The sequence below is a fragment of the Sinohyriopsis cumingii genome, chromosome 1 (genome assembly GCF_028554795.1).
Source record: "Sinohyriopsis cumingii isolate HCF-2022 chromosome 1, ASM2855479v2, whole genome shotgun sequence".
Classification (NCBI taxonomy): Eukaryota; Metazoa; Mollusca; class Bivalvia; order Unionida; family Unionidae; genus Sinohyriopsis; species Sinohyriopsis cumingii.
In genome coordinates, this window is record NC_142961.1 from 150,766,297 (window position 1) to 150,782,151 (window position 15,855).

Below are 15,855 nucleotides of genomic sequence, written 5' to 3' on the forward strand. Positions count from 1 at the left end.
TGAAGTATGTTCTAATAAGGATCTGGGAGTCATACAAGTCACTTGCATTGTAAGTGAAGGATACTGATGTTCCAATAAGGATCTGTGAGTCATACACATGACTTGCATTGTCTTGCATTGTAAATAAGGGAAATACTAGCAGATATTCTAATTAGGATCAGTAAGTCATACAAATAATATTGGTTTTCATGAACCAAAAACTAAAACTAAAGGTGAACAAATCAATCAGCAATGATAAATGAAACTCTGACCACCTGAATGGGTTCCATGACCCTATGTACACTATAAAAGGGGTAGTGGTATACTGAAGTGACTTATAATGGGAGATCACATTATAGAGACCTTAGTTCCTCTAGCAAGTCTGAGACTTCTCGTATTTTTGACACTTCCATTCCACCAGTCTGCTCCTTCCTGTATCTGGCAATGAATGGGATGGTACAGCCTTGATCCAGCAGCTGCACTATATTTTGTGTTGCCCATTCTGGCACTTCAGCTCTGACTGATATCACTGTTGGTATTGTCCACTCTGTTTCTATTTCAGCTGATTTTTTTGATTTAGCCATCTTACTGAAAAAGAAGGAAATGACTTCAAATTTTAATGCTAAAATATCTCTATTGCAACAAAGACCACCAGGCTCTAAGTAGTGTTACTATTGGTTAAATTTTAAGAGATATCTGAGTTCATAACACTTGTCCAGAGTTATCATATTTTCCATCCAACTTTCTATGTCAAACTTCTATTTAAAAAAATAATTTTATAAAAGCCTCTTCAGCATTTTTCATAAAGATCCATAATAGGCAATCCAACATGTATGTCCAAAGACAAAAAAAAAGAGGACCAAACTTTAAAGAATGCAAAGATAAGATTATACATGGTGAAATGGAAAGAAGCTGAAAATACATTGAATGAAATACACTGGTTGTCAAAATTTATAAAAAGATAGTCAGTTTGTCACCGCAATATAAGACATTTACAGTAATGAAGGAGATTAGGACAGTATGTAAAACAAGAATAAATTATCATTACTCCACTTGGTGTATTTCACAATGAAAGATGAATATAATAATTAAAGACTTTTTATTTGTTCATTATTTTAGTATCTGATTATTTTTCCCTGAACCTGAAAGATTGTCTTCTACACAGAAAGTAATGAAGCAAGTACGTAGCAGTATTTCCCGTATTTATACCCTACAAATATGTTTACATCTAAATCCTATAATAGTCCTGAAAAAAACAATCAGATTAATTGATGTCCACCACTTCTCACTGACTTCATCAACATCAAGCTTCCTATTAAATGTGGTTAAAATCAAATAAATATTGAAAGTTATTATGCAGAAATGAAAGTGGATGGGTCATACATAGAATTAAAACTGTTAAATAATGCAAAACACCATCAACTAAATTCAGCCAGTATCATGAAAATCAAGCTACAGCAGTCAGGTGAAATCTAATAATGTGTGATAATTAAGCGAGTCATTATGTAAAAATGTGGATGTCCAACAATTTCGGGCCATAAATCTGCTCAATAAAGATCAAATCTTCAGAAAATCAAGAAAACAAAATTTATTAAAATCCAATAACAAGAGGCCAAAAATGGTCTCATATCTCTCACCTGTTTATATAACAGCTGACCATTTCACTAAGCAGGCTTGTATGGACTACTAAATAAATTATCTTCTAAATTTTATATCATGTCGATATTACCTGTATTACTATAGTCCAATAAACACTCTTGCCAAAAGACGAAGGCATAATGAATATTCACAGCTTACGATCAAGTGATTTAAGTTCATTACAACAAAGCTTTAATATACGGTCTACAGAGTCATGGCTTTCATACCAAATGAAATTATAAATATTTTGCTTCAGGACATGGGTTTCTCAAATAGTGGTAATTCAATCCGGAAGTGGTTCAAAAGAAAAGCATATTGAAGTATCTTTTATTACAAGCTACACGTAACTCTGGGTATTGGCACTGAATGCATGAAATACCATAAAATAATACACATCAGATAACAAAACAAGAGTCAATTGAAGGGACTGATATTCTATGCTCCAAAAGGAATTTCCAGCAATTCAAGACATGGCCAATTCTTTTTAGTTGCTGAGTGTTGAAACCATCTCTGATAATCTTAAACAATAAGATTTTCAAATTAGCCACTGTGGTATCCATACTGAATCTAAGATTGCCACAATTTTCATTTATGACAGACTAGATACCATCAGAAGACTTCTGCTAAAACTACTTGTTGATATGACCATCCTTTCAGAATTTCTGACAAAATTTTCAATTTCTGTAGCAGCCATATTTTGCGATTAGAACAGCTCCATTTTCATTTTGGACCAACTAGGTATCATAGTTTTCTCCTGTGGAAGACCCCATGGTAATATGACTATCCATTCTGAAGGAATTGTTATAACAATCTCAAGGTAAGATTTTTTGAACAGATACTATGGCAGCCATATTTGATGCCACATCAGCACTATTTTCACTTAGGCCCAAGCAGATCTCGTAAGAAGTCTTTCTGTAGAATCCCCATGCTAATGTGACCATCCTTTCAGGATGTTGAGTAGCTATAACAAGGTTTACAAGATGGCCACTGTGGTGGCCATATTGAAAGTCTGAGTGGAACCATTTTCATTTAGACCAACTAGACATTTTAATTAGTCTCCTGGTGAAAACCCCATGTCAATACGATCTTCCATTCTGAAGCAGAAGCAAAAATACGATTTTCAAGGTGGCTGCTGTGTTGTCCTTATTAGAAATCTGAGAAGCACCATTTTTATTGAGGACCAAGTAGACCATGGGATGAATGTGTGTTTGTAAAGTTTCATGGCATTGCTCTGAGTAGCTTAGGAGCAGTATTAATGACAAACTTGTGCCAAAGGACAGATGGATGTCACATGACATACAACAGGCCATCCCATAAACTCTTCAGGTTTATGACTAGTTGGGCTAAAATGTCAAATTTATCAAGTTTACTCAAAACTGGATCAAAAATAGAGTATCAACAATTTGAGCTATCAGATGCAAGATCACCTCATTAATATGCATGGATCTGATCATTATCAACTGCATAAGAGATCATAATTGTATCAGCCTATATTTCAAGGTTGATTAAAATCTGATCAGAAATGTGGCCTTCTGGTTGATAACAAGCAATCAGCTGCAAGATCACATCCATATTATGCATGAATCTCACCCACCATCTCATTCATCCAAGAGATTGATAATATAAGGCCATATTATGCAATTGATTTAAATCTGATAAAAAATATATCATGTTCTAACTCATTAATAGGTATGGATCCAACTCATTAATAGGTATGGATCTAACTCATTACTGAACTTGTCCGAAATCTTGATGATATCAGCATACATTCTAAGGTTCATCAAAATCAGAACAGACATATGGACTCAAGAGTGATAATAAGCTCAGCCAATCAGATGCAAGATCACCCTATTAATATACATGAATCATGATCATTATACTGATGAGATCTTAATGATATTCCACGACTGACCAATATTATTATATATTAAAAAAATCATGGCCTCCAGAGTGGCAACAAGCAAATGTTCATGGATGGACAGTCATAATGGTAGACCATACACTTACATGGCATTATAATAGGGTGAGTTAATAATAATTAAAGAAGGTATGGAAAATGTATGAATCAAATGAATTGCTAAATACTGAATTCAGCTAATGCCTCTGCCATAAGCTGTATACTGCAACAATTTGACTAAAACACAATAATAATTAAGGAGTGCACAGAAACAAAAGTGAGTCTGACAATTAGGGCCAGTAACTCCAGCAAGGATGACGCAGAAAGCCCATAACTGTCCACAGTCAGAGCACCCTATACATGAAGCTGATAATGTTCACTTGTTTTCCCATTTTTCAACCCATGGGAAATTGGGAATGTCCTATTCCACGATTTATCCTACAAATCTAAGTCTTTATGGCACCCTATTTCTTTATCAAAATAATTATATATTTCTGTCTGCCAGTCTGTGAGAATCATGCGACTAATCTGATATAACTGCACTTGGGGGAATTAGACACCATAGTTTTTTTCTACTTTTAATTAAACTCTAATGCTTCCAGTTCTACATGCTGACTCCCTGCACTATGTTTGTCCCTTGCCTATAAAGGATGCTAGTGGACTTCAGAGAAAGCATCCCCATAAGACCTTTTCTATAACTAAACTTATGATCTGATTGTGTTAATTACAGACCTTTATATAACCCTAGTCTACATACCAAAATGAACAAAAACCTAAATTCTATAAGTAGTAAATTATAGTCATATATCCATTCTCCAAACATATTCATTTTCAACCTTTACTGTGTATTAAAATTTCTAAAAAATATCATATTAGGTGGGAACTAATTATATCCTTATGAGATAATTAATTCCAAATTAAACTATAACTGCTTAACTCTATTTTAAACAATTTATACCAGCTAAGGGAGGTACTTATTTCACAACAAATGGTCACAAAACTAATTGTTCGACTGTGGGCACTTTAGGAAAAGATGTTGGGGCATCATCACATTACATCCTGGCATCCCCCCAGTGGTACAAATCAAAAATCAATATAATGGAGAGTAAATATGACCACAATGTTGCAAAAGTATTGAAGGACGAGCTGACAGAGTAATCAGCACAACATCATCACTATTATCATGGTCAGTGATGAAAAAATCCAACAGCCTTATGCCTGGGGCCCTCTCATTTTAGATCGGGCATGTCCTTCATTCTAAGTGAGGTGCCCATTGGACTTGTCGGAATAAAAATTCTATAATCTGCCTGAGGAAACTTTGACTGTGCTGATGAAATGTATTTTCAAGATGTTGACATACCTACCAAAACACAGCACAATCTAAATCAGATCACCACTGTCCAACATGAAATTGAGATCTGATTTTAATCAAACTGAAGCAATTTGAGTCATGCTAAATATGCGATTTTGTACTCCAAAACCTCCTGACAGCCAAGTTTTGAGAAAACACAATTTTTCAGTAATCTTCACAAATTAAAAAAAACCCACCTCTTTTAGTATATGCTGGTTACAAGTAGTATGTGTAAACAGTATATAGTCATGATTGGAGCTGATGTAAAACCATCCTTTGGGCAGTTTAAATAGTGGCAAATAAAGGCAAAGAGGTCAGGTATAAACCATCATTTCACAAATTACTTAACTGGCTGACAATAGCTAGTGAAATGTGTTTGAAGGATGCAGTGGGTGAGACCATTTTGCTAATTTGCACAGGTACAATGAGGAAGTGGAATAACCCATTATATGTAAAACAAAAGTTTGTGAACATCTGCAACATTTCTTTGAAATTGGATTTTACTGCATATATATAGAATGCAAAGCAAGATCATTTCAGTTGCAGGAATAGTGTTGAAGTGTAATTCAATTCTGAAGCAGATTTAGGAAGCAATTAGCTATCAGCATTCACTCAGAGAATCCAACAGAGAAGTTTTAATGCCAGGACCATTCAGTCCCTTGTGAGTGTAGTTATGAATACTAATGATATCTGCATTACCTTCAAACCCCTTTGAACCCTTTTGAATTAATATTCAAATCATTGCTATTGCAAAATTGTGTGACAATATTAAAAAAAAGGAAAATTTGGGGCGTGTGGAAATTGGAGTCTGGGCCTGTGAAATAGTCAGGGACTGTGAGTTTATTAAGTCACCAGCTCTGGGCCTGTGTCCCAAAAAAAAATTCTTTGAGCAATGATGGTCATAACCTTCATCACTATAATGACGTTGCTGGAGCAAACTATCAGGAATGTTCGGGACCATTTACTCTTCTGTGGGCTTTATGTTTTGGGGGGAAAATGTGACCCTCATATAGCTCGAGAAAAAGTACTCTTGCTCTGATTTGTGAAAAACCCAAGTAAGTCATACCAGTTTTATATTGTATTTTTTTATCAAAGGAAAAACATAATATCTTCGTCTGATCATTAAATAGTCTGTCCCTTACTCTCTCTACTTAGCTGAAACTGAGTGTACACATTTATAAAGGTTTTTAATAGATGGCTGGTGATTCAGAAGGGTTGTATTGAGATTTATTAGTTTCCTTTGATAGATATTTGGCGATTTGAAATCTCCTAGCTGGCTTCACAGGTTAAGAGTTGAGGCAGGAGTTCAAGGTGATCCATTTTCACTCCTAAAATAATGCTGGCAATGGACAATAAATCTAAAGTTGAACTGGCATGTGGCCATATGATTTCACTGACAATTTTTCAATAATCATTAGAAAATTAAATCCCCAGTTTCATAATGTCTGCTGCAGATGACAACCTCGTGCATAGATAAGATCTTCCTTTTCAACAGCTTTTTGGACTCTTCATCAGAGAAATACTATTAAAAACTGAATAACCTCCAATCATCTGTATTTTTATTATTGACATTATATTACTGCACAAGACTGAAAACCATTATGTATTGTACCACGTATAAGTGCATCTTCTCTTGCGTGACTGCCCAGACTGTAACTCTGGAGGAGACATGGATGTAAACTTGTGACATAACCATCTTTTCCATTAAGGGAAACTTGCTATCTTTGATTTACTGTAAGTCTACAATATAATTGCTTCTTTGTTTCAGTGTCTTTCAGATGGTCACATATTCCCGCCTGGGACTGAGTGGCTGAAGATGGATCCATGTTTAATTGGAATCAAAGCCACTCAATTAACTGTAAATAAAGTTGTACTCCTTTATCACAGACATACAATTATTATATTTATCAAGAGAATATAGAGAATTATATAAAAACATATATGCCAAGCCCTGGCAAGGTAATCCACTTACAACATGATAAAAATTCAATGAGCATATGTACAAAATGACTAATCAATTAATGCTTCAAGTTTTCGTATATAAAAATCTGAGATTTAAAAAGCAACAGACTCTCATACTGCATTTCAAAACACTTTGTACCAGCTGAGACTATGAATGTTTTGCACACCTGTAGAGCACTAAGTGCTGGGTTACAGAGCCTGGATCTGAATTCAGTTTTATTTTTGTTAACAATACTGAACAATCTCTCCTAGTCAGTATTAGATGGTAAAGAACCAATGTTCCTTTCATAACCTGACAAAGAAGAGGAAATTTATGTCTTCCATTTATTGGGTCTTTTAGCTGGGAAATAAGATGAAAAAAATCAACTCTGTCCACATAAAGTACATTGTCAGGTTGAGTACCAACTTGATACTTCAGGAGTTCTCCATCTAATTTATCAGCAGCCTTTCCTGCTGCATTGTGCATCATATGACAGAGACAACTTGATATGTACACTGATGGAGACATTTTTCAAAATATAGAATGCAACATCTTTATGAATTCCAGTCATCACTGATGCAGTATCAGCTGAAAACCCCACACAGTTCTGCCAACTTATGTTTATTCAAAGCATTATCAAGCAAATAAAAAATGTTTTCTCCAGTGGAATCTACTGTTAATTCTGGTAATGAATGAAGAGCACTCTGACTTTGCCCTTTTCAATGTCAAAGTCTCTTACACAGACTGGGTACAACTTTCTCTCATCATAATCACCACTCCTGTTAGTTGCAATACTAAATGGCACAATTTTCATGGCTTCTGCCCATTTTAAGTGAAGTATCTTCTGCTAAACACCTAACAATATTAGATGATTTTGTTCTTGCACATGCATATTTTCTGCAATTTTGGAATCAGGAAACATCTGTTTGAACAAAGCACCAATATAGTATTCTACCACTAAGGGCAGTCCATGTTCTATTAAGAACTCGGTACATAACACCACTGCATTTATAAAATTCATGTCCACAATTGAGTTCTGCTATAAAAAAGAAGTTACCTTAGTACTGGAGTTAGTAAAGCGAGCTAATTCAAGGTTTCTTTGCTTTACCACCATGACCAATATTAAAATCCTTTCCACACAGCCTGCAAGGGACATGAAGCTGACCAAGAATAGAATGCTGTATTGTGAAAGTCATGTATTCATCTCTGAATCAGTTTTTCATATTTTCCTAATCCATCTGTGAAATTATCTGAAAAACATTTTTGCTCTAACACACACAATGACTAGAATAAATCTGGCTTACTTTTAGTACCAAATACCTAGACTGGTTCTGTACCAGATATGAATTAGAACAAAGAATCTGTGAGCAAAGATTAAAAATTAGAAAACCAGTCTGTTCTCTCCTAACTAAGCCATACAGTTGCTGTAAATAGAAACTAAGGTCAAAAGTTTGAAAGTAGAAACCAGTATGTTTCTTGGAAATAGGGCAGCTGCTATAAATAGAACACAATACTGTTAGGAAAGTGCATGCAAGTCTATGGGCAAGTGTAGTCTTATGTTGTAGTTACATAAAAGCCGTCTTTTCTAGAATACAGTCTGTGAGATTAATGGGAAGTTAATAAAAATGAGAAAATGATTATTGATTTCCCCCCCTCAATTCCCAAGATGATGCAGTCAAAACATAACCATATGCACTGAGTTTTAGCTCTTGATTTGTTTCAACTAATATAACAGCTATAATTCATTCATTTTGATAAAATTCGGAGCATGAGTATCTTTTTCAAGCTCCCTCCCATGAAAATTAAATGTTCCGTCCCATAGTATTTATCTATGATGGTGTGTGGATTCTGTATAAAATAAACAAATATACAATTAAAAAAATACTTTCAAGAGTGCTTGTTGTTGTTGTTCAGTTTAACGCCATGTTTCAGCACATGGTAGGCTATACATGGCTGCCACTTGGGGCACCTTTCTAGAGTGCTGTGATGCTTCTTGCTGCCATGAAAGAGTCTGTCAGATTGCACCCAATGTAACAATAATAGTCAGCGTGATCAGGAACAATTCTTCCCAAATGGTTTAGAAATTGGCTATTTTGCAAATTTGTGACCTCCATAGATAAACACCAAAAACATGGTCCAAACCACCAATTTTTAGCAGAAAATTCTGTAAATGAATGAAAATAATGGACATTTACAATGATCTACAGGTCAGTATATTAGAACATGGTCAATGGGTTTCAGGTGTCTGCAAAATCCCGACGTCATTTTAGTCAGCATCATTTTAGTATGAACCCTTCCACTCGTATCCTGATCAATATCCTAATGTAGAGCACAGGAGTCTGAGGTTTTATCAATAAAGTACGGCAAAATCTATGACAACATGAAATCACCTTATCGGTAATATAAATGAATAAGTGTACATTTATATTACCAATAAGGTGATTTCATGTTGTCAGAGATTTCGTAGTACTTTATTGATAAATGTCAGACTCCTGTGATGTAGAGTGACAACGCTCAAATGGTGTTAGCTTTTCAATATTGAAATACCTAGCAATTAATTACATACTCCCTCAGCTGAGATTTAAAATGACTGACCACTGCTTGTATTTGTTTTTGCATTCAATCAGCATTTTCCGCAGTTTTTCTACGTACACACGACTAGTGATGAGGCTGAATCAGGTTTCTCCAATTCATATCCCTTCTCTCTCTCTCTCTGTCTCTCATGGCGGGAGAAAAAGGTCTCTTGGTGGCTCTGCTTTTAAATGGTTTTTATCTTAATTTTATTTTAAACTTATGCATCAAATATTCAAAATGCTAGATTTGTAAACGATTCACCATAAATACATTCCGTTTTGTTCTGGACGCTGCGTAGCCACAGGCACTTGATTCAGGGGTAAACTAGTGTGTACACTCACCAATTAATAAAGCTAACTGGTGAGTGTACACACTAGTTTCCCCCTGAACCAAGTGTATGTGTGTGCGTAACCCATATATTCCTTTGGAAGTACTCTACTAGTTGAAACAAAGTTCAATATGGCTCTCGACAAGGCGCAACAGGCCATGCAAGAACTTATCAGTAAAAAGTAAGTTTATTGCACCTCCTGCTCAATGATGATGTCTCCCCGAATCCTGATCCGATCAGATCCCAGCAGTAAATCCGTCTCGTCAAACCAGTAAGGGCTGCAGTCCGATTTCTGTGATTGCTGGCTTCGTCGCAAATGCACTAATTTGACAAATGCAAAATATAACCAACATAGCAAATCTGATAACCCTTTCTTTACCCTGTGCCAATATAAAATCAGCTTTTACCGATCCCTTTTCTGTAGAAGATGATGTCTTAACTGTTAGTTGCAACAATACCGAGGCCAGTAGTTTCCCCTAAGGAGCGACTATGGAACCCAAGACGCTTGAAAATGCCCCAAGACAACTCAGATATGTTTCACAGTTCAAATTATATTCTCATTTGAATAGAAATAATTTAATATTATCTTACATACACAAAAATAAAATAAAATTAAAAGTCCAAGAAATGTTTTTAAGCTGATTACTTCGTCCTGCACATTGCATAAGAGTTATCGTTCGTGCAGCAGATTCTCAGTACTGAGTAAGAGCGTTTTGTATCGTATGGATACATCAATACCAAATATGCTGCAAAGTATCGAATACTTCCTTACAACATTTATTCACCTGTATCCAGAACACAATCCGAGGAAGCAGTCTTTCCATTGCGCTTTTTATTTATGATCTTTGTTGATATTTTTTGGTTTTGTTTATTTTTCTCTTTCTCACACACACATACATGCATGCAGGTGTGTGTGTGTGTGTGTATTTTGCCCAGAGGCGTAGCTGGGGGTGGGGGGTGGCAGGGGGGTACATATGTCCCCGGGCGCCAAGGTACAGGGGCGCCAAAATGAGGCTTACAACGTTACATTATAATAAGTAAACAAGGGTAATATTCAAAAATGTGATTAAACGGGGAGGGGGCTGGGGCGCCAATTTTATAGTTCGTCCCCGGGCGTAAAATATCATAGCTACGCCTCTGGTTTTGCCTAATCGAATAAATAATAAAATATGAAATTTATGGATGGAATAAACTGAGGAGAACAACAGGAGACCCCGAATGTAGAATATAACAATTTAATCAATTATATAAATACAATTAAATTGAACACGAGCAGCGGAGGGGGGGGGGGGCGAATCCTACAAAATTTATAAGGTTCCAAATGTCGAAATAAACCCTCAAAAAAAAAAAAAAAAAAACAGGTTTCAACCGGAAATAACGTCGACTACGTTTCAAGAGGAACCCTTGGAGATAAACCCTTCTTGGGGTCCTCCTGAGTTAGTCTAAATATGGTTTCTGGTTGAAAAACTCATTAATGGCGCTTCGATTTACCAAATGAACAAATTCGTTGTCGTCGCCCTCCCTGCTGCTTTGAATTAAAAATTTTATCTAACCCGATTAGATACCGTGTTCTAGGATCGTGTAGATTTATTGTTACAAATCCGTGTGGGGTAATTTAGCACGACTAAAGAAATTTCTAAACTTATTTATGTCCATATCACCACTACACCAGGTCTGATGAATATTTCGTAACGTATGAGTATCAACTCCGTTAAAGACAGTAAAAATATTACAGTTGTCTCTGATCACTTTAGGGATCTGTGTATACCGCTGGGTTACATAAATTACATCTGTGTTTTTGTGTCTACCTCTGGAAAATATCCTGGCAGGATTTGATTGTCTATCCAGCATAATATCATCGTAAACAACTAAATTGTTAATTGACCTATCAATATCATCGATACTTGGCGCTTCATTGATGTCAGTTATAAATTCAACAACATCGTCTCCGCTTAATGATTTTGCGCTTTCATTATAATCTTTTATTACATCATAGCATCGTTGATCGTCTACAGATGGAGCTACCAAATATAATTTATCCCACCTCATCCACTTCATTATTAAATTGACCTATAATAATCATACGAACAGAATTTCTTAGCGCTGCGTGATGCTTAACTGGTTCTCGTTTCCTTGTAGCAGAAAAGTCAGTGATTTCCATTAGAAAATATATAAAAAGAATATGGATTTATATTGTGTGAAATGCAGGGCGCGCACAAAGACAAGTGATCTAACAACCATCACAACAAAAAATAATAGATCTACGGTTACGGGCAGGTGTGAACGATGCGGTACAAAGAAATTTAAATTTATTTCCACTGGCAAGTCAGGTGAAAAACCAAAACCAAGGTCAAAATCAAGTACACGGGGGTGACATCGCAGCAAAATTAGGAAAACTACCCGGGACTCCGTGGGCTAAATACCCAGGAGAAAAACACCTCCCAGGATATAGTTACTGCGGCCCTGGAACCCGACTTGATATCAGACTTGATGACCAAGATCAACCAAAACCAGGTGAGTATCCGATAAACGCCATTGATAAGGCGTGTCATGCTCATGATGTAGCTTATAAAAGTAAAGATCTGCAGCATAGACATCTCGCAGATGTGAAATTAATTCACACGTTAAATTCCATCACTGATAAATCTCTCAAGGAAAAATTAGCTAGCTGGTTAATAAAATCCGCGATGAAAGGTAAATTAGCGCTAGGTGCTGGTAATTAATTATAAATGGAGTCGATTTATTATTCCCCAAAAGGATATTGGAGGGGTAGCGCAGCAATTAGTAAACTCGCTGAAGCAGCAAAAGTTAAGCGCGATACTGCTAAAAATTGGTTATCCAAACAGGCAATATGGCAAATTTACCAACCACCGCCTAAACAAATTCACTTTGCGCATTTCAATGTTAGTGTGCCAAATGAAGTTCACCAAGCTGATATATTATATCTGCCACACGATACCATTAAAATCCGAAGACGTCAAATAACATAAAAATACGCGTTAACTGTAGTTGATGTTGCAGGTAGATACAAAGATGCGGAACCGTTAGCGACTAAAACAGCATCTGAAGTTGCTTCTGCGTTTGAACGAATTTATCAACGAGGTGGTCTACGATGGCCACATCTCTTACAAGTTGATCCTGGCAAAGAATTTCAGGGTGCAGTATCATCGCTGATGAAGCAACATAACGTTACCATCAGACGAGGACATACTGAAATTCACCGTGATCAGGCAATTGTTGAGCGATTTAACAGAACACTTGCTGAGCGGTTATTTGGATATCAGTACGCGAAGGAATTCATTCAGGACAAGAGATCACGCGAATGGGTTGCAAGATTACCAAGCGTGATAGCTGCATTAAATAACGAAATTACTCGAACAACCAGCATGAAACCTATTAACGCAATTACCAAAAAACATACCACAACGACGTGATTTTTCAGCACAACCAATACTGGGCGATGTCACTGTGACATATTTATATGAACCAGGTGAACTTGAAAAAGGTAAAAAAGAGCGACTGATCCTATCTGGAGCATCACCACACACAAGATATCTAACATAACTAGATGAACTGGTAGACCAGCAATCTACAGGATGGATTCAACTGCTCCTCAACGTGGGTTTACGCGTGAACAATTACAAGTAATTCCCGAGGACACACAATTACCGCCCAAATCACTTAACTAGCACCTCTACGTCGGTTGCACTCAAGACAGGTCAGCATCACATTTTTGCGTGTATGACCAAGACGATTATCTTTAATATCTATGGTGAATTTTCTTGGGTGTTTACTCGAATACTGCCACAAAATTATGCAATTACAACTCGCACAGTGATTATTCTGCTGTTGTGTCAGTGTCATGATAAATTCAACATCAAGGTCAAATTCTCGATTATTTTTTTTGTCACTTTGTTTGTAACCGCCTAATTTTTTTCTTATTATATCACTGTTGTTTTCATTATTAATTTCATCAGCCACATCCAAGACAATTCTCCGCAGCTGAGATATTCTTCTGACTCTGGACACAGCCAAGTAAACTAAGTTTGACCACTCGATTCGATCATCAACGATCCAAACAACTGTACCAGATATAGTTAGTCCTCGAGATGAATGTATCGTCATTGCGTATCCTAGCGTCCACGGGGATTTATCAGCGCGCAGTGCATCTTCAACAACATTGACATCAACTGTAACAATATCATTTAATACTAAATTTTGTTTCCCTGACTGTCCTGGTATATCAATATCGATATTCTGTAACCGCGTATCAGCTGGTCTATAACACAACGGCACTGGCAGTGTTGGAAAATTTTTCTTGTGTAATTGAAATAACTGTTGTTGAAGTGTGTCTCTGACTATCTTTCTACTTGCCACTATCAAATCGTTTGGTTTCCACGTTTTCCAAAAGTCGTTCAAAAAAGTTTCTGAAATCACCTTGCGCATTATTTCACATTGAATTTTATTCGGTTGTAGTCTGATTAATGTTTTAAATTCCTTTAATTCTGCATCGAGAGATCTATGATCATCAGTTATCTCCTCGTAATAATCAACAAAATTCTTCAACCAATCGTGTGGAGATGGTCCAACAAACGGAGGTGGCTGACCGTGATCGCCGCACATTATCACAGCTGTATTTTTTGTTAAAAACCAATCGAGAAATGTTTTTAATGTTTTTAACGGTACCGTACATATTTCATCCCAAATAATAACCTTTGGAATATATTTCTCTCCCATTCGATCTGAAGTCCACACACCACCGCTGTATTTGAAAAAACTGTGATAAGTACTAGGATTGACTCCTAGTTGTTTCATCTCCCTGGCAAGTCTGTGTGTTGGTGTTAACACGATAATATCTGAATTCTGTCGAAATAATTCGATTACTCGAGTTGTCTTACCAGAACTTCCCGCCCCGTTCAAATAAACGGTTTTGTGTCTGGATACTGGATCATACACAGATGGTGCATTCGACATTTCTGATAATTCTGATTTACAATAACTATCTTTGATTTCAACATCAGCGGATTCACAATAGCAATGTAACATTTCCTTTTTTATTCTCCACGAGCTCCCTGATTCATCATTGCTTGTGAAACGAGCCAGTAATTCTGAATATTTTTTTATCGATATAAAATGAATCCTTAGCAACTCTAACTGCAGTGTCAGGAAATCTATTTATCATCGATATCAGATTTGTAGAAACATAAGCGAGCATCGAAGATCTTAAATGTTTGTACTGAGGTGATTCTCCATCAATGTAACTAACAATTGTGCCCAACCGTGTTCCGTCGGACAAGAAAGCATCTTCCCGATTACAAAATATATTTCTCGCAGTGGCATCATTAATTATAAAATCTAATTCAACATCATCCATAATCAATCGTGAGTGATGCCGTTTATAATCATATGCACCACCCTGAGTAAATTTACCGATTATTCTTCTACCGAGGTCTTTTGCTGTTTTTAACTGTTGCTGAGTTTAATCTTAAAAATATTAGAAGCATCATTAACAGTGACATCCGCGGGTAGGTCCGGATATTCCTGTTTGCATTCTTCGATGACTTCATCGAGACTGATACAGTCCGGTGTTGGTAACCAAACAGAAGTATGTTTTCGGTACGATATAATTGCTTCACTGACCGTCAACGATATCAGTATTCTTTTGTCAAGCATATATCGTAATAACACTATTGGCGCCCAACGTTTCTCCGAGAAGTGTCTGCCAAACCAAATATAACAAATCGGATGAAGATTCATAGTGAATTCAAACGACGTTACACGAGCAAATCCTGTCAGATCAAAATTGGGTAATGGACCATTAATTGATACTCTTACCATCTCATGACAAGGATGACCACATCTTTTAAAATATCCGGCGCACTCGCCCATCCCAAGAAAACTTCCCGGATAACACGCGGTCATGTCCACGGAAATCATCTCGCTGATATTATACTCGGTGTTCCACAAACCGCCGTGTCCGTATTCGATACAACTATCCTGGACATCTTCAAGGAACTCAGCCTGTGTTGGTCTCCATGAGTTTCTCTCTTGCGCGGCATGGGCAGCAACTGATGGAATTGTAAAACAATTAGTTAATAATTGCTCAGTATTTTCTGAGTACCTCTGTGCGAGTTTTCTCATTTCTT

At 36.5% G+C, this 15,855-nt stretch overlaps 1 protein-coding gene across 2 annotated transcripts in view; it reads right to left on the minus strand.

Moving 5' to 3' along the window:
- Window positions 1-15,855, minus strand: part of LOC149808150 (S1 RNA-binding domain-containing protein 1-like) — an 84,077-nt gene that overhangs the window by 56,233 nt on the left and 11,989 nt on the right. Inside the window, exons 1-2 of one of the 2 annotated variants that reach the window (XM_089973891.1) lie at window positions 9,906-10,181; window positions 343-567 (exon numbers count right to left, since the gene is read on the minus strand). In XM_089973891.1, coding sequence (XP_089830017.1) covers window positions 343-563 — 221 coding nt within the window. In that variant the 5' untranslated portion in view covers window positions 564-567; window positions 9,906-10,181. Of the gene's footprint in view, window positions 1-342; window positions 568-9,905; window positions 10,182-15,855 lie in introns of those variants that run through there. The other variant, XM_089973899.1, reaches the window with a different exon arrangement.